General features: G+C 61.7%; 2 protein-coding genes across 2 annotated transcripts; both read right to left on the bottom strand.

Annotated features, from left to right (window-relative positions):
- Positions 1 to 429: 429 nt before the first annotated feature.
- LOC117647315 (basic helix-loop-helix transcription factor amos-like) lies at positions 430 to 981 on the bottom strand. The gene is made up of 2 exons (XM_034389022.1): positions 730 to 981; positions 430 to 624 (listed from the first exon to the last, which is right to left on the bottom strand). The coding sequence occupies exons 1-2, from the start codon at positions 979 to 981 to the stop codon at positions 430 to 432; spliced, it is 447 nt and encodes a 148-aa protein (XP_034244913.1).
- An 8,265-nt stretch (positions 982 to 9,246) lies between these two features.
- LOC117647319 lies at positions 9,247 to 10,978 on the bottom strand. The gene is made up of 5 exons (XM_034389038.1): positions 10,870 to 10,978; positions 10,721 to 10,795; positions 10,541 to 10,622; positions 10,174 to 10,229; positions 9,247 to 9,252 (listed from the first exon to the last, which is right to left on the bottom strand). Exons 1-5 carry the CDS (start codon positions 10,966 to 10,968, stop codon positions 9,247 to 9,249), a joined length of 318 nt encoding a protein of 105 aa, XP_034244929.1. The 5' UTR covers positions 10,969 to 10,978.
- Between the last annotated feature and the right edge of the window lie 5,559 nt (positions 10,979 to 16,537).

Genomic DNA, 16,537 nt, shown 5'->3' on the forward strand with positions numbered 1-16,537 from the left:
GGTCTCCGATTTGTTTGAAAAAATGAGGGTGCTTAGCTTAGTGGGCCTACAGAAAAATAGACCAGAATTATTGTTCATCGTCATTTTATTATAACTATCATTATCTCAATAAATTAACACGGTCCCCACACATCACGCGGATATATGTACGAACGAGACACCAAAAAACACAGTCGAAAAGCGCTTCACGAGCAGGGAATGCCCTCGGCCGAACAACAATAACAACAGAACTGCACTCAGCAACACCGAAATAAATAATAAAGTATCACAGAAAAACAGCAGTCTTGACACCGCAACAATACTAGACACACTTGGAAGCACACGCGCGCGCGCACAAGGCAACGTTCTCACAGTCACTGTCACCAAGGAGCAAAAGCGGTTCGGAAACGTAAAACTGGACCACAATGCCCTCTATTGGCGGTACGGCGCCTAGTCTTCGCGGCCCAGCAGGTCCCTGAGCGCCGCGATGTACGTCTGCGCCATCTGCAGCGTCTCGAACTTGGACAGCTTGCGGTCCGAGCCCAGGGAAGGCACGACGTCGCGCAGGCGGTCGAAGGCGTCGTTCAGGTTGTTCATGCGGCGCCTCTCGCGCGCGTTGGCGGCCAGCCGGCGCCGCTTCACCACCTCCACGGGCCGCGCCGCCGGCGTCAGGGTCTCGGACACCGCGGTGGCGGCGACGCCGTCGACGGCGTCCTCGCTGGGGCTGGGCTCCGACGACTGCAGGCTAACACTGGCGCTGCCCCAGGAGCTGGCCGCCGGGCTCGGCGGGCTGGCGGGCTGCTCGTACTCCAGGGTGCGCTCGTAGCCATGGTCGGCGCCGTGGTCGTAGCCGTGGTCGTAGGCCGGGTCGTAGGCCGGGTCGTAGGCCGGGTCGTACCCGTGCGAGGGCTCCAGCTGCGGGTAGTAGGCGTTGTGCTGGCCGTACAGGCCGAAGGGCTCGAAGCCGGTGGCGCCGCCGAAGCGAAGCAGGGTCTCCGTCATGGCTGGGCACGATCTCGCACTCGGAGTCCACGAGGGCGGGCAGGAGGGCGGAGGGCGGGCTGCCGGCGCTGGAGAGGTCTGGAGCCGGCACGGAGGAGGAGTGCACTGACTTGGGCCTGCTGCAGCGGCTGGGGCCTCGCGCCCGCTCGCGCCTCGCTCACCTGTGCAGCCCTCCTGGGGCGCCGGCGGAGAGGGGGAGGGGGAGGCCCCCACCAGCACGCCGTTCATTCATTGGGCCCCGCGGATTTCAGGGTGTAGTGGACGGGTGGGGAAGGGGTACAAGGGGAGAGATTTCCGTGGGAAAAGGGGGGGGGGCGTTTTGGCGGCAACGGCTGGGCTTTACGTTAATTTGGAACCATCTCGGGGCTGCTGGACGAGGCAGCAGCGGGGGTCGGCGTCGTGGCCGTCGCCCGCAGCGCACTTGGTCGCCGAGCTCGTCGCCGAGGGACGGCCGGGCCGCACTTTCACTTACAGGGTGGTGGACAAGGCCTGTCCTGCAGACCCTGCAGTGCCCTGCAGCTGCCGTGTCACTGTTTTGTTCCACCGACACGCCGCACCTCCGGGGCCTAGCCGTCGGCGTCGTCGGCGTCCTGGCGGCCTCCGGGGCGCGCCGACCGACGGCGTCCCGTTTTAATTCGACCGACGGCGTTTTGTTCCTCCATCGGCCAGGGGCGTCGTCGGCGTCGTCCGCAGCGCGTCCTTTGTGCTCGCCAATTTGAGGCGGTCGCGTGTGGTCGCGTGTGTGCAGCGGGATGAGGTGCATGATGATGAGGATAACGATGGCCAAAAAGAGAGAGGGGGGGTGGCGTGTGTGAGTGTGTGACCGCTGGGCCGTGAAGAGGCGCGCGCCGTCCACGAGAGTCAACTAACCGCCCGTCCCAACTGGGGTGGCCTGGTGGCCGCTCGAGCAGGGCGGGGTGCTCCGAGGCCACGCGCCGGAGTCGTCGCTCTGTCTCTGTCGCACTCACGGGGCGTCCCGAAGGGGTGCGAGAGAGACAGCGGCTGGAGTCACTGGAGCGTGCGCGTAATGCGGGGCCAAAGTAGCCTACTCGCTTCCTCGTTCCACCCACAGTGGGCCAGAAGACCGGTGGAGGCGGCCAAAACTCGAGACGCGTTTTGAGCTCCAGAGTCGCTAAATGGGACTCGAACCGAACGTGTAACCCCACCAATGGATTGGTCTTCGAACGAGGAATCCATTGGTGGGGTCACACGTTCGGTTCGAGTCCTGTTTAGCGACCCTGGGGCTGAAAACTCGTCTAGAGTTTTGGCCGCCTCCACCGGTCTTCTGGCCCACAGTGCCTCCCCACGCAGTGCTACGCAGCGCGCGGGCTGACGCCGAACGGGCTCCGTCGCTCTGTCTCTCTCACACTCAAGGGGCGTCACCAAGGGGTGCGAGAGAGACAGAGCGACGAAGCGCTGTGCGGAACCAGCCCGCCGGGGCACCCTCTGAGGCTATGATACAGGGTTGTGTTTACGTTTACATACCCGGGCTTGGAGTCGCGCGTCCAGCCCCAGCCGCGCAGCTGTGGCGGTCGTTTTGAAGGTGACCGCATCCAGCGCGGCCGAAAAGATGTGTAAGGATTCGATCGCCCGACCCGAGTGTCCGGAGCCGATGCCTCTTTGCTCTCGGCCACCACGGATCACTCGCAGCGGAGCACCGGTTTGAACTGCACTAGAAAAATACAGTGCGGTCCAAGCCGATCGCGTGGCTTTGACGACTGCTTTAGCGTGTAGTAGGTGGCAGCAGATGCTCCCCACCAATCAAGCCATAGCAGCCCTGTCTCTCTGCCTGTCGGGCGGATTGAAATGTGAGGAAGTGGCCGTTTTCAGTCACTCGCTCTGCTCGGTGCTCGGACCGTGTGGCGCGAGGCGGGGCGAGGCGAGGCGGCCCTGCTGTTAGTTGTGTTGAGTGGATTAGCTGCAATTATCGGTTTTCGTCTGTTTTCGCCCGGTCGGCTGCCCGGCCGCCGCCCTCGCGTCCCCCGACGGCCCGACGACCTGACGACCCCACGACGGCGAGGGTGGGCGGGGTCGGGGAGCGCCAGCGCGCCGCCAGCAGCGAGCACTGCCCAGTGGTTAGGCGGCGCCGCCCGCCGCCCACGCACCCACACGCTTACAATTTTGTTGCGAAAATCCGTCCTCCAAGGTGGCAGAGGGTGTGAATAAAAAGTGAAACAAGTGTGAAAAAACAGTGGCTGGGTGAGGCATCCGGATGTCCGTCCTCTACCCTCGGGTCGGGAGATCGATTCCCAAGACATCTATTCGTCTTTTGACTGGCTATTCCACTGCGGATCAATCGGGATCAATCCCCATGCCTCATCCAGCTCTCCTCGCAGATCTCGGTGGTGGAGAGCGCTAAGGCATCCGCGTTCCGCGTCCGGATCGGGCGATCGATTCCCAGCACTCACACATTTTGATTGACAGCAAGCACTTCGTTCCATTGCAAAACGCCTGTAAGTAGGCAACATGTGTGGCAAAAACGCCAGAAATCTTGCACATTCTTGCTCATTCACACAATCATTGTAGACAAAATTTTACAGTGGGTCACCCCTCGGACCCGACTCCAATGATCGAATGTCACGAGCTCTGCCCCGGCGATTGAGCGCGAGCATCGCGAGTCAACGGGAAGCGGAGGAAGTAGAGGGGGAGTGGCCGCCGCTCGGTCGGAAACTGTTTGACACCGGAGCCACCTGATAGAAATGTTGCGTACGTACCCGGCGGTGCCCTGTCGGCCGATCACGCAGCCATCACTGCACCGCGCGGCACCGCGCCCACGCCTGGCTGGGTGCACCGTACCCTCGTTGCCATGGCAACCCAAAGGGGGTAATTCGAGCCCTTTCGCCGGCCTTGCCTCTCCTTGCCTCGCCGAACTCGAATTGAGCCGTCCCGCGTCAATTCGGCACTGCAAGTGGCGGCCAGTGACGTCGACGTCCGTCCGGCCGGCCGTCCGGCGAGAGGAGGCACTTCATTACCTCCAGTGTAGCCTCGCGCGGGTCGCCGACGGAAAGCTCTTTCAAGCGGGGAGCGTGTTTTGGCGCCAACCGCCGGCCTGCCGCCGTGCTGCGGCGTGCCGCAGTGGGCCAGAAGACCGGTGGAGGCGGCCCAAACTCCAGACGCGTTTTGAGCTCCAGAGTCGCTGAATGGGACTCGAACCGAACGTGTGACCCCACCAATGGATTGCTTTTCGAACGAGGAATCCATTGGTCGGGTCACACGTTCGGTTCGAGTCCCATTTAGCGACTCTGGAGCTCAAAACACACGTCTAGAGTTTTGGCCGCCTCCACCCGTCTCCTGGCCCACTGTGCGTGCTGCAGTTCCAACACACTTGCAGCAGCAGAACAAAAGCGTCGCCCACACGGTAGGCCCGCCCAAGATTACACGGTTCAACTCGCTGATTACGCAGAGTCGCTGTCTCCGTCGCACTCATGGCGTGATGAGTGCGAGAGAGGCGGAGCGACGAAGTTCCCGGTAGATCGTTAGACATCGTTCGTTCGCCGGGCGCCAAAGAGTCAATGCGTGGCACGCTCTTTCCGGGAAGCGCTGCTGCGTCCAGAGGATCGCTCTGTCTCTCTCGCACCCGCAGAGACAGATCGGAATCAAACTAGGCCGCTCGGGTCGCACGCGCCGCCCCGAGCAGACACCTGTTGGAGGGGCAGTTTGTCAACACCCCGCGCGCGGCGTTTGACCCACACACTCACCCATATGTTTACATCCCGTGCGCGCGAGACTCCCGCACACACAGTCACCCGGGTTCGACACCCACCGACGGCGGCACAATTTTTTTTGCGCAGTAAGCACTGTGGTGAGGTTAAAATTTGTAGTCTGCAGTCCCTACCGTTCCTACCGAACGATAAGAAGCGAACACACGCTGATGCCGAACTCGAAAACAGAGCACACTTCTTCTTCTTCGTCTTCTCGGCCGCACTCTGAAGCGCCTTGGTTTGTTCGAACCGCTCCACCTGCCGAACGCCGAACGGCCGAAAAGCCGAATCGCTTCTCGGACTTTTGGATGCTCGCCGCCCCGCCGCGCCGCCTCGCCACCGCCTTCGCTTTGCTCGGCCCGAGTCCGTCCTGGTCCTCACAGTGGCGTGGCGGCGTGAACTCGGTAATTTCAAGGCGGTGGCCGGCTAATTCTGTTGCTGCTCTCCGCGCTGATGAATACGGGGCGTGTCCCTCGCGTGACGTGTGCGAGAGTGTGTGTGTGTGCCAGTGTGTGTGCGAAGGTGTGTGCGTGTGTGTGTGTGTGGCGTGTGTGTGTGTGTGTGTGTGTGTGTGTGTGTGTGTGTGTGTGTGAGGCACGCCGCAAGGCACGCCGTGCCGGGCGCAGGGCGCAGCGCAGGGCCTAAACCTCCAGGTAGCCGAAAAGGCCCCCTATCAATAACCGAAACCTTTTAAACAGCAACAACAACAATCCTTTTGCCTTTATTCGGCCGCCTTGCTGTTGTTGTTGTTTCAGCAACCCTGCTGCATGGAAGTCCGTCGGCCGGTGTTGCAGTGTTCCCACCAGCGCCCCGCCCCGCCCCGCCCAGGCAGGACTAATCGCAAGGACCGGGGCTGCTCCGGCGCTGGGGTGTCAAAATTACCCCCACGGCAACACCTGAGGCGGGACTCGGCAGCAGCTATTGATTCTTGACGAGACTCTGATAAATTCCCCCAATCAATAACCATCGCGAAGGAGCACGGCTCCCATTTCTTCGGTTATTGTTTTATTTTTTTCCCCCTCTCTCTCCCTCCTCCTTGCTGCTCTAGCGCGCTTCTCTCTCAGCCTAATGCGTGGGCGGCGCGGAGTTGTTTTTCGTCCGATTTCCACCGCCGTTTTGTTGGTTATGTTGTTGTTTTTTTTGCGCATCGATATTTGGCCGGAAACGGGGATATAACGACCTCGCCGACGTTCGAATAGACAAATCGTGAGCGCATTAGAGCCGCACCCTTCCCGATGCCGGTCAACTCGACTTCTTGCCTGTTCCTCCTCGTGGTCGTCCTGGCCCTCTAGTCCGTTATTCAGAGGACCCGATGTTGCCTGGCTTGCCTACTTCCGGAAGCGGCGTGGGTGTGACCAAACGGGAGCCCCTTGGAGGCCTTGTCGGCCCGCGCACCAATGACAGGGCGCTGCGCACACAGCACACGCTCACAGACACACACACACACACACACACACACACAAACACACACACACACACACACGCGCACACACTCAGGTGCGAAGATGAGTAGCGCTCGCTGGCGCCTTGCAGTGCCTTGCAGTGGAGCGTCAAGTGGGGTGCAGCACTGCAGCGGCGGAGGACTCGGCTGCTACTGGACACCAACAAGTGCGAGAACCTGTTGTGCAAACAGCCCCAGTGTGAGTCTTTGTCCTCCAGCTTGTCTTTGCCTTCGTCCTCGTCTTTTCCCCCGGCACCCTCTTAGAATCACCCACCTCAAAAAGAGCGAAGCCTCAAAATCGATCACTGGTTTTTTTTCCCACACGAAATAAGTCACACTACCTGTTGCAAACAAACAACCCACCCGAGCAAACAAACCTGCCGAGTGTTTTAGCCGCGACCAATCGGAAGGCGTCTCGGACGAGGTCTCGGAGCGGATCGGACGAAATCATCATCAGCTTCGCCTGCTTCGCGTCATCCTCGCCTTATGGATTGACCTGTTGTCGTGGTAAGGAGACCCGGCCGGTGACGTAGGCACGAATTTCTCATTCCGGCTGACGGTCGCTGTCTCTCTCGCACCGAGGCGGGACGGCCCGTGAGTGCGAGAGAGACAGAGCGCCGTTCGGAGGGATGCGCCTTTCGACACAGATTGCGAGGCGAGGAAGCGCTGCTGCTGCTTCAGGATGTCGTTAGCCCTACCTGAGCAGGGGTGGCTCGGGGTGCTTGGGCCAGATGGCCTTGACGAGCATTACGCCCTTAGAACAAACGGACGGGCGGACGGACGGACGGACGGACGGACAGACAGACTTGGAGAGGCATGAATGAATGGAGCGAGGAAAAAGGGGTTGGAGTCTCGCGCGTGACACCGAGCACAGTGTCTGGTTCATCATGACGCACGCACATGACAGTCCCACTCCCTAAAGTAGAAAAAAGACACACCTGGGGGCAGTATTTGAACCCGGAATTTCTGATTGCAGACCAAGTGGCGATGACCACTCGCCCACGGCGCACCTTCCGCTGGTTCTCATGTGGGAGCGCCGTAAGTCCGGCCGGCGGTTCGAATCCCGCCGAAGTAACGCCTGCCTAATTTTCCTCAACTTTATTTGCGCTTGGACGAGGCTTCATTATCTATCCCACCCTGTCTCGGCCTTGTTGCCGACGTCCGACGTGTCCCGGCACTGCTATTTCCAAACAATTACCCCAATTTATTCCCCAGTGTGTCTCTCGGGTGGTCCTTCCTTCAGTCGCAGACTCCGCAGCCACACGAGGTGGCAGCAGACGACTGCAAATAGGAGGGCCGCAAGGACAACCCTCTCCCCATGACCGGAAGATCGTTACCAACGGCGAGGTGTTAATATCGTTTTGATAAGGCCCCCGTGTAGGCCGAGGGCGAGGCGGCGGGGCGAGGCGGCGGGGCGAGGCGGCGGGGCGAGGCGAGGTGGCGCCCGGTCCACGGCAGCGCCCTCAACAAGTCCCTAATGGCGGCCATTTGTTGCACCGGCCGGGTATTTAGCAGAGGCAACGAGGTGGTGGGCGTGGCCCCTCCGCCGCTGCGCTTGGGCCCGTGCTGCGGCCCGGCCTACACGACGGCCTAGACGACGGCCTTCTTGACCCACATAATCACCGTGTAACCGGGGGTACTACAAGATGGCCTCGCATCCCTCCCTGCCGCCACGCCACCGCCGGCGTCGTCGGCAAGTTGGCGAAATGGGTATCACTTAGCGCCGTGACGGTGTTTAGCGGGTGTTTGTTTTGGCAGTTTGGCGCGCCGACACCCTCTTGGACACCCCGGCAGACTGATTCCGAGAGTCGCTGTCTCTGTCGCACCTGACGCCGTGAGTGTGGAGCGACGAAAACGGGTCTGCTGCGTCCCTGCGTGCAGTTTCACGCCCCGGACGGGGCCGCAACCGCCACCCACCCACCGAGCACGCCGACGCACAGTGGGCCAGAAGAGCGGCGGAGGCGGCCAAAACTCGAGCCGCGTTTTGAGCTTTAGAGTCGCTAAACAGGACTCGAACGGAGTGTGTGACCCCACCAATGGATTCCTCGTTCGGTGAGCAACCCATTGGTGGGGTCACACTTTCGGTTCGAGCCCCATTTAGCGACTCTGGAGCTCAAAACGCGTCTGGAGTTTTGGCCGCCTCCACCAGTCTTCTGGCCCACTGTGCGTCGGCGCCCCGGGACGGTGTCGCGCAGCGCGCGGAAAACGGCCACTTCCTGACCAGCTGGCCGTCGTCCGTCGCGTGGTCTGCACGGCCCGCCCCGCTACGCGCTACGCTACGCGCACAGAAGCGCCTTGCCACCAAGGCATCGCCTCGTCGCTCTGTCTCTGTCGCACTCACGGGGCGTTGCGTGCGGTACTGCGGGTGCGAGAGAGACAGAGCGACGACCCTTCGGAAAGAGACGGCTGACCGCAACACCCCCTATGGCCCTGGCGGCGGCCTCAGGCGGCACCCGCCGGTGGCGATCGCGGCGTTCCATGTTCGATCCCACGCGAGGCCGAGCGGGCCGCCTTTGTGGTGGCCGGCCTGGAAGCCCTGGCCGGCCTCTGAATGGGGCCGCTAGGGGGCTATTATCCAGTGCGTTACGCCACCGCGAGGCCGCGCTCGCGCCAAGGGGTGGCTGCCAGCCCCGCCAGCCCCGCCAGGGGTGCCTCCAGTGCAGGTGGCCCCTGCCCCTCTGCCGGGCCACACGCACGCCGATACAGGGAATTGAGTAATATCAGCAAAACAATGTGAATAATACCTCTTTGAGTGTCTGAGTGCCGCCTGCTGCTGCCGGCCCGCCGGCCCGTCGGTAGTCTGATCCCGTCTCTCTCACTCTCGCACCCGCGAGGAACGCGCTCCGTGAGTGCGAGAGAGACAGAGCGGCGAAAGCGCTGCCTCGTTCGCTCGCGATCGGCGGGCGGCTTCTGAAAGGGCGCAAGCCGATCGCACCTGGAACGGAACCTGGAACCTGGAACCGCCCGTGGAGGGCCGCACGCACGGCGGCGCGAAAGTACCCACAATCTTTTCAACGATTCGGAGCAAAGTTTGAACCATGAACTAAAACCGAATGGGTTTCAAGTAGTCTTTATTTTTATTCCCATAATAAATTACAAATCAATAAATATAAAAACAGTCTTCTAGAACTAGAAAGAGCAAAAAAAGAAAAAACATATCTTTGGCAAAACAGATACACACCGTGCTATACGACAAGTAATAATAGTAATATCTGGTTGGACGGTTCTCCATCGCGCGTTCAACTCTCTCATCGAATGTTTGCGCAGAACAGACTGAGACACTGGGACACGCACACTGGCGCACCAAAGCGTGGATTCAGTGGGGGGGGGCGAGGGACAATGTCCCCCTGACCCCTAAATAGCCGCCTGAAAGGTAGGCAAAAGAAAACACTTTGCCCCAGTAAGTCCGCGAAACGCGTCCCTTTGCCTCCCCCTCGGACCGGCCCTGGATCCGCCACTGTCACTGCCAGTCAACCACTCTGTAAAAAAATTCCGTACTTTGTATCGGAAAAATGGTACAATGATCAGAAATTGAGTATACAGTGTGTCACGAAAATGACGAGTACGGAACGTTCCGTAGTGGCAAGTACGGACGTTCCAGCATTATTGACGAGACATGTCCGTACTTTTTCCGTACTTTTTCTCACAGTGCAGTCAGCAGGACAGCGCGGGCGCGTGGCCGGGCGGCGGGCGCCCCGTCTTGCCGGCGCCGACGGGCCCCAGCGGCGGCCGCTGCAGGCCCAGCAGGTCGCAGAGCGCCGCGATGTAGGACTGCGCCATCTGCAGCGTCTCGAACTTGGAGAGGCGGTGGTCGGCGCCGAGCGAAGGGATGACGCCGCGCAGCCGGTCGAAGGCCGTGTTGAGGCCGTTCATGCGGCGCCGCTCGCGCGCGTTGGCCGCCAGCCGCCTCTTCTTGACCACGGCCGGCGGCGGCGGCGTGCCGTCGGGCGCGGGGGCGGACTGCGCGCGCCGGGGGCCGCCGCCGGGGACGCCGCCGCCGGACCGCCGAGCCGCCCTCCGTCGCGGCGGCGCGGACTGCGGGCTGGCCACCGGGCACGACGAGTACGGCGGGCTGGTCACCGCGTCCGAGCAGGGGAACGGCGAGTCTGCGAAGGTGCAAACATTTAGAGAGGACGACGCACAGTGGGCCAGAAGACCGGCGGAGGCGGACGAAACTCTAGACGCGTTTTGAGCTCCAGAGTCTCTAAATGGGACTAGAACCGAACGTGTGATCCCACCAATGGATTCCTCGTTCGGAGAGCAATCCATTGGTGGGGTCACACGTTCGGCTCGAGTCCCATTTTCCGACGCTGGAGCGCAAAACGCGTCTAGAGTTTTGGCCGCCCCCACCGGTCTTCTGGCCCACTGTGCGACGGAAGGGCGCCGTGAACCGGGATGACCAGGGCATTGCACTTACCGGTCCAGCGCACGGTGCTGCGGGAGTCGGACCCCGGGGACGCCACCTGGTCGAACGCGGCGTAGTGGAGCATCTCGTCCACCTGAAAAATTCAGAATAGAAAACGGAAAATCATCTTGTTTATCATCATAAAAATTATTTCTAAAACCGAAAAATAAAAAACCCTGAAAGAAGACCTACCCCGTTGTGGTCCTGTGTGATCGGCGTCGGTGACTCCCAGTACCCCGAGTACTGCCAACCGTCGTCCGACATGGTCTGAAAATAAATAAAAATTATTGAATTCAGATCTAAACAACACACGTGACTGCAACAAAATTTCTTGGACGCACAGTGTGGTGGCCGATGTCCAGGATGAGCGTCTCCCCATTGTTGTTGTTGTTGTGGTGGTTGCTGATGTTGTTGTTGACGCAGAGCTTGTGCGTCGCCATCCTCGGCGAAGACTCCGTGACTCCTAGCAGCGTTGGCGGCGACGCGGGCTGCCTGCGGAGCGAAATCAAGAATTAACTCGGACTTCTTTTCTCCGGCTAAAGCGAGCTAAAGCGAGCTAAAGAGGTCTGAAGCGTCGGCGGCGCGGCGTCCTTTACCGCGCCTTGCGACAATAACAGTCATCTTGGAATAAAGAGGCGACTTTTCACCGGCCGTTCTCTCTCTCTCTCTCTCTCTCTCTCTCTCTCTCTCTCTCTCTCTCTCTCTCTCTCTCTCTCTCTCTCTCTCTCTCTCTCTCTCTCTCTCTCTCTCTCTCTCTCTCTCTCTCTCTCTCTCTCCGTGACCACTACTTGCTCTACTTGCTACCCGTGCTAGTTGCTTTCGCCCCCTCCTCCAGGTGGCGGCGAAGGCCCTCTCCAGCAAGGACGAGTAGTAGGAGTATCTGATGCTGGCGATAAAAAACGAGAAGGGAGTGCGTCGTAGGGGAGGGGCAAGGGGGGGGGGGGGGGGCGCCCTCCTCCCGGCGGACAGGTGTAACACCACTGACTGTGGTCAGTACCCCGCCTTTTCTTTGACGCGTGCGCCGGCCAGGCCCCGCCGGCAGCTGGCGGGGCGGGGCGGGGCGGGCGGGGCGGGCGCGGGGGGGCGGGGCGGGGCGGGGCGGCCGTGTACGGAAACCTCACTTATGCCGGCGTGTTGACGCCGCCGAATGGCAAAACGCCACGCCGATTTCTCATCATTGTGTTTCGGGGCGGATGAACTCCTGCGGCCTGCGGGCGGCCACGGCCTCGGGGCACGGGCCGCCGGCCTGAGGGACTTCACGACCGGGAACCCGATACCCTTTCCGGATGAGGATGTGCCGGGCGGCGAACCGGCGGCGCGCGCGAAGCCTGGCGAAGCCCCGTGCGCTGCAATGTCCGCCTGGAAGTTTAAAAAAGGGGGGGGGCTGCGGTGTGGACACTTACTGGGGGACACCCGATCCACTGCGGCCAAGTTCACACTTGACTTTCCTCGATGACCTCAGATGCGACCACAGCGGTACGCCACCGAAAGCGAACCTTGAATATAATTTCTCGAAGCGCGCCGCCCGCGTTTTGACGTTTGTCACTCCCTGGGGGTCGTTTTCGCCTGCCTAGACGCATCCTAGAGACCAGGCACGGCGGCATCCTCTGCTGGCGAGAGAGAACGGAGATACGGAAACGAGGGGTGACCCACTGTAAAATTTTGTGTACATAGTGATTGTGTGAATGTGCAAGAATGTGCAAGATTTCTGGCGTTTTGCCACACATGTTGCCTACTTACAGGCGTTTTTGCCACCTGAATGTGGAATGTGGTCAAATTTTGTACAACGAATGTGGGAAGCTGTTTCCCCCTCGGACGGAAACAACCAGTCCTCTGGTCCTACCTGTGGCGGTGGCGGTGCTCCTGGACGCCGGGCGGCCTAGGCGGCCTAGGCGGGGGGCGCGCTGGGCGCGGGGCATGCTGGGGCTCCCGGCGGGCTGCCGCCCCGCACGCACGGCGCGCACTGCGCCATCCACCCCCTGCTGCTGGTCACTTTCACTGTCGCGGATCACTCTCGCCGCGTCACTGTCCAGTCCACTGCCGCGCGGCCGGCGTCGACGGGGACGCGTCGTCGGGGACGCGTCGTCGGGGACGTGTCGAGGACCGCGATGGCGCGTGTGGGTCGCGCGGTGCTCTCGTGTCGAGCGTGGCTGGCGGAATGCGGCGCGCCACTTCGGCCGCCACCACACCGGAAGTACCGGCCAGATGATCCCCGGGCTGAGCGCGGCCGGTGGCGGCGGGGGCGGCGCGGCGGGGGCGGGGCGGGCGGGGCAGGGCGGGGTGGGGCGGGGCGGGGCGGGGTGGCGGCGCGTGCCGCCGGCCAATCGCAGGCGTGCTGCCGCCGCTGCCTCTTTATCGGCGCGGCGCATCGAGTCCCGGTCGTCCCGGCTTGCCGGTGCACTAGTACCACTACACTGCACCCCGATGAAGATGAACCACCCGCCGCAGTAATGACGGTCATTACGCAACACTCCGTCTCTCTCGCACTCGCGGGGCGTCGCGGCGTCGCGCGGGGGTGCGAGAGAGACAGAGCTGTTCGGAGTCAAACTGCAGAGCACGGCTGGGCTGACCGCGCTCCGCACCCCGGGGAAGAGTACTACTGGCGCGCTGCCCCACCCCATTCACAGTGGGCCAGAAGACCGAGGCGTTTTGAGCTCCAGAGTCGCTAAATGGGACTCGAACCGAACGTGTGACCCCACCAATGGATTGCTCTCCGAACGAGGAATCCATTGGTGGGGTCACACGTTCGGTTCTAGTCCCATTTAGCGACTCTGGAGCTCAAAACGCGTCTAGAGTTTTGTCCGCCTCCGCCGGCTTCTGGCCCACTGTGCCACCCCAGCCTGCACTGGAGACTTGCACGCGGGACGCGCCCCAGAGCACCACGGCCTCGTTGGCTTCCCCGGCGCCCTGATTGGGAGCGGCAGCAGCGCGTTGTCGCTGTCTCTGTCGCACTCTCGAGCCGCCCCCGCAGGAGTGCGAGAGAGACAGAGCGATCCTTGGGAATCGCTCGGCGGAGACAATCAGTCGATGATGACGGTGCGGCTCTAAGTGAAAGCTAGAGGGTGCTGGCGGCAGCAGCGCCAGAATCAACAAGAGGGAAGGAAGGAAACAAGGCTCTAATCGGATTCTCGCTCACCCTCGCAGTCCTCGAAGATGGCCTAGCCGACCGGGCTGCCGACGCTCCTCCAGTCGGAACAAACCCTTTACCTTCCCGTTCCTTCCCCCCCCTTTTTTCGGGCCACGCACAACATATGGCGCGGTGCCCGCACGTGTTTCCCTGCTCACCTTCATCCCTCCAACATCCCCTAAAAAACGCCGGGCTTCTCGTTGATACCCCAGCGGCCCGGCCGCGCCCGGCAGCACTCCACGTTTTTTACAAGTTTTATCGAGTTTTATAGTGGAGTGGCGTCTGACGCGGCGTTCGGGCGCCGCTGGGCGTCCTGGTTTGGTCGCGGGTTGGGCTCCGTCGTCGTGGCTGTTGGGTTGTGTTGTTGTTTGTGTTCTTCGTGTTTGTTGCTGGATGTTGTTGTTGTTGTTGCTGCAAACGATGCCGCGACAAAGGCCGGCCCGTGCCGCAGGTTGGAAGAAGTCCGGCCGAGGCATGCCAAGGCAGGCTGAGGCCGGCGAGGGTGCAGTTTGTGCACCGGAGCGCGGCCGGGGCGCGGCGCGCGCGGATGATCCTCCCTGTTGATACTCTACACTCGCCCCGGCTAGCCGCGGCCACCGAGCCGTGACGCCCCGACGACGCCGACCTGGCCGCGTCGCTCGCGCCGTCTCGCTCGCACTCGGCCGCCCACGTGGGCCAGAAGACCGGTGGAGGCGGCCAAAACTCTGGACGCGTTTTGAGCTCCAGAGTCGCTGAATGGGACTCGAACCGAACGTGTGAACCCATCAATGGATTCCTCGTTCGGAGAGCAATCCGTTGGTGGGGTCACAAGTTCTACTCGAGTCCCATTTAGCGACTCTGGAGCTCAAAACGCGTCTAGAGTTTTGGCCGCCTCCACCGGTCTTCTGGCCCACCGTGCCGCCGGGCCGCGCCACCTGGACCTGGCCGACGACACCCTATCGTCCCCGAGCCATTCTTCTCCTCCTCGGCGACGGCCTGGACGACGCAGTCACCTTTTGTTGTCACCTTCATTGCCCTCATCATGGAGGCCGCCGCCTAGCCGCCCCTCCGTCGCGCCTGGTCGCGTGCGCCGCGCGGTTCATAAAATTAGCCCATAATTTGGGGTCGGCGACGGGTCGGCGTCTCGGGTCGGTGCTACGGGTCGGGCTTCACGGCGATCGGGCTCTTTGCTTTCTCCACCGAGTGTTGCAAATGCAAGGCACTGGCCATTTCTCTGTTTCGGGTCGGCGTTTCGGGTCGGCGTTTCGGGTCGGCGTTTCGGGTCGGCGTCTCGGGTCGGCGTTTCGGGTCGGCGTTTCGGGTCGGCGTTTCGGGTCGGCGTTTCGGGTCGGCGTTTCGGGTCGGCGTTTCGGGTCGGCGTTTCGGTTCGGCGTTCGGGCGGCGTTTCGGGTCGGCGTTTCGGGTCGGCGTTTCGGGTCGGCGTTCGGGCGCGTTCGGGTCGGCGTCGGGGCGTTTTGTTGGCGTTTCGGTCGCGCGCGGGTGGGGTTCACGGCGAGGGGACCAGTTTGCACAGGACCATTTCTCCATTTCGCCATTTCTCCGTGCGCGTGATTAGTCACGGCCGTGCCGCGGCATCCCTGTCAGGTCGTCGTCGCTGTTGTTGTTGTTGTTGCCGCTGCTGTGGTGGTAGTTGTTGTTGTAATGAAGACGTATAGCCGTATGTAAAAGGAAAGGCGGTACGGTGCTCATGACCGCCTCGGCAATAAAACAACATTCGGACTGAGGGAGAGGAGCGGTTGCCCTGTGCGCCCTGCGCCCAAGGGGTCCCCCGGGCCGACGGCGGCCGACGGGCGCTAGACAGGTCAAGCCGTTCCGAAGAGTCGTCTCGTCTCCGTCCCTCCCACGTCCTTGCGCGTTACGCCCCGCGAGTGCGACAGAGACAGCGACGAAAGGATTCGTCGGAATGAGGCGGCTGGCGCGAAGAGAGGTCCTGAACGGATGCTGCAAAAAGTCGCAAACCAGGGGGGCCATAGAGATGTTGGTCCTGGCCGAGGGACGCGACGTTTAAGCGACAATGGGTCGTCCTGCAGACGCTTTAGAGGGGCCCTAGAGAGGCCTCGGTCGGAACGACGACGTCGTAGAGGGGAAGAGAGGTGGGGGGCATCTATGGAGACGCATAGCAAGCTGTCTCGTCTCTCGCGGGCCGATTGTTTGGAACTGGCTTGTCTATGTCCTGCGAACTGCGAACGCGCTGCCTATGGCTGCCGCTAAGGGGCGTCATGTCCAGTCATGTCAGGCGGGACGCGCCTGTGTCTATGTCGCGTCGGCCGGCGCGGCGTCCCCGGCGTGGCACAGTGGGCCAGAAGACCGGTGGAGGCGGCCAGAACTCAAGACGCGTTTTGAGCTCCAGAGTCGCTAAATGGGACTCGAACCGAACGTGTGACCCCACCAATGGATTCCTCGTTCGGAGAGCAATCCATCACACGTTCGGTTCGAGTCCCATTTAGCGACTCTGGAGCTCAAAACGCGTCTGGAGTTTTGACCGCCTTCACCGGTCTTCTGGCCCACTGTGCGTGGCTCGTGCAACGTCTCAACTGCAGGCTGATTCCGAGAGTCGTTTTCGTCGCTCTGTCTCTACCGCACCTCTCCGCGACGGCTCATGAGTGCGAGAGAGACAGAGCGACTGTCTGCTGGGCGGCTGGGCGGATCAAACCGACACTTCATGACGGTCACCGCTTCATTGTTGTAACCATCCCTCGTGCCTTGAACCGACAGGAGGCTCGTTCCGAACGTCGCTGTCTCCCTCGCACCTCTATGGACCGCCCCATGAGTGCGAGAGAGACAGAGCGACAAGGGGGCGTGTCCGCGGCGCGCGGGTCGCCGAGTCCGGTGAGTGCAAGGCGAAGTGCGAAGTGAGGCTCGGCCGGCTCGGGTCGGTAAAA

The sequence above is a fragment of the Thrips palmi genome, unplaced genomic scaffold (assembly GCF_012932325.1).
Source record: "Thrips palmi isolate BJ-2018 unplaced genomic scaffold, TpBJ-2018v1 HiC_scaffold_2, whole genome shotgun sequence".
NCBI lineage: Eukaryota > Metazoa > Arthropoda > Insecta > Thysanoptera > Thripidae > Thrips > Thrips palmi.

Coding starts and splice junctions, on each gene's coding strand:
- LOC117647315 (XM_034389022.1), bottom strand. CDS start 981: ATGACGGAGACCCTGCTTCGCTTCGGCGGCGCCACCGGCTTCGAGCCC. Junction 625..729: donor GCTCCTGGGGCAGCGCCAGT/GTTAGCCTGCAG, acceptor CGGCCCGTGGAG/GTGGTGAAGCGGCGCCGGCT.
- LOC117647319 (XM_034389038.1), bottom strand. CDS start 10,968: ATGGCGACGCACAAGCTCTGCGTCAACAACAACATCAGCAACCACCAC. Junction 10,623..10,720: donor TCACACAGGACCACAACGGG/GTAGGTCTTCTT, acceptor TGAATTTTTCAG/GTGGACGAGATGCTCCACTA. Junction 10,230..10,540: donor CAGCACCGTGCGCTGGACCG/GTAAGTGCAATG, acceptor GCACCTTCGCAG/ACTCGCCGTTCCCCTGCTCG.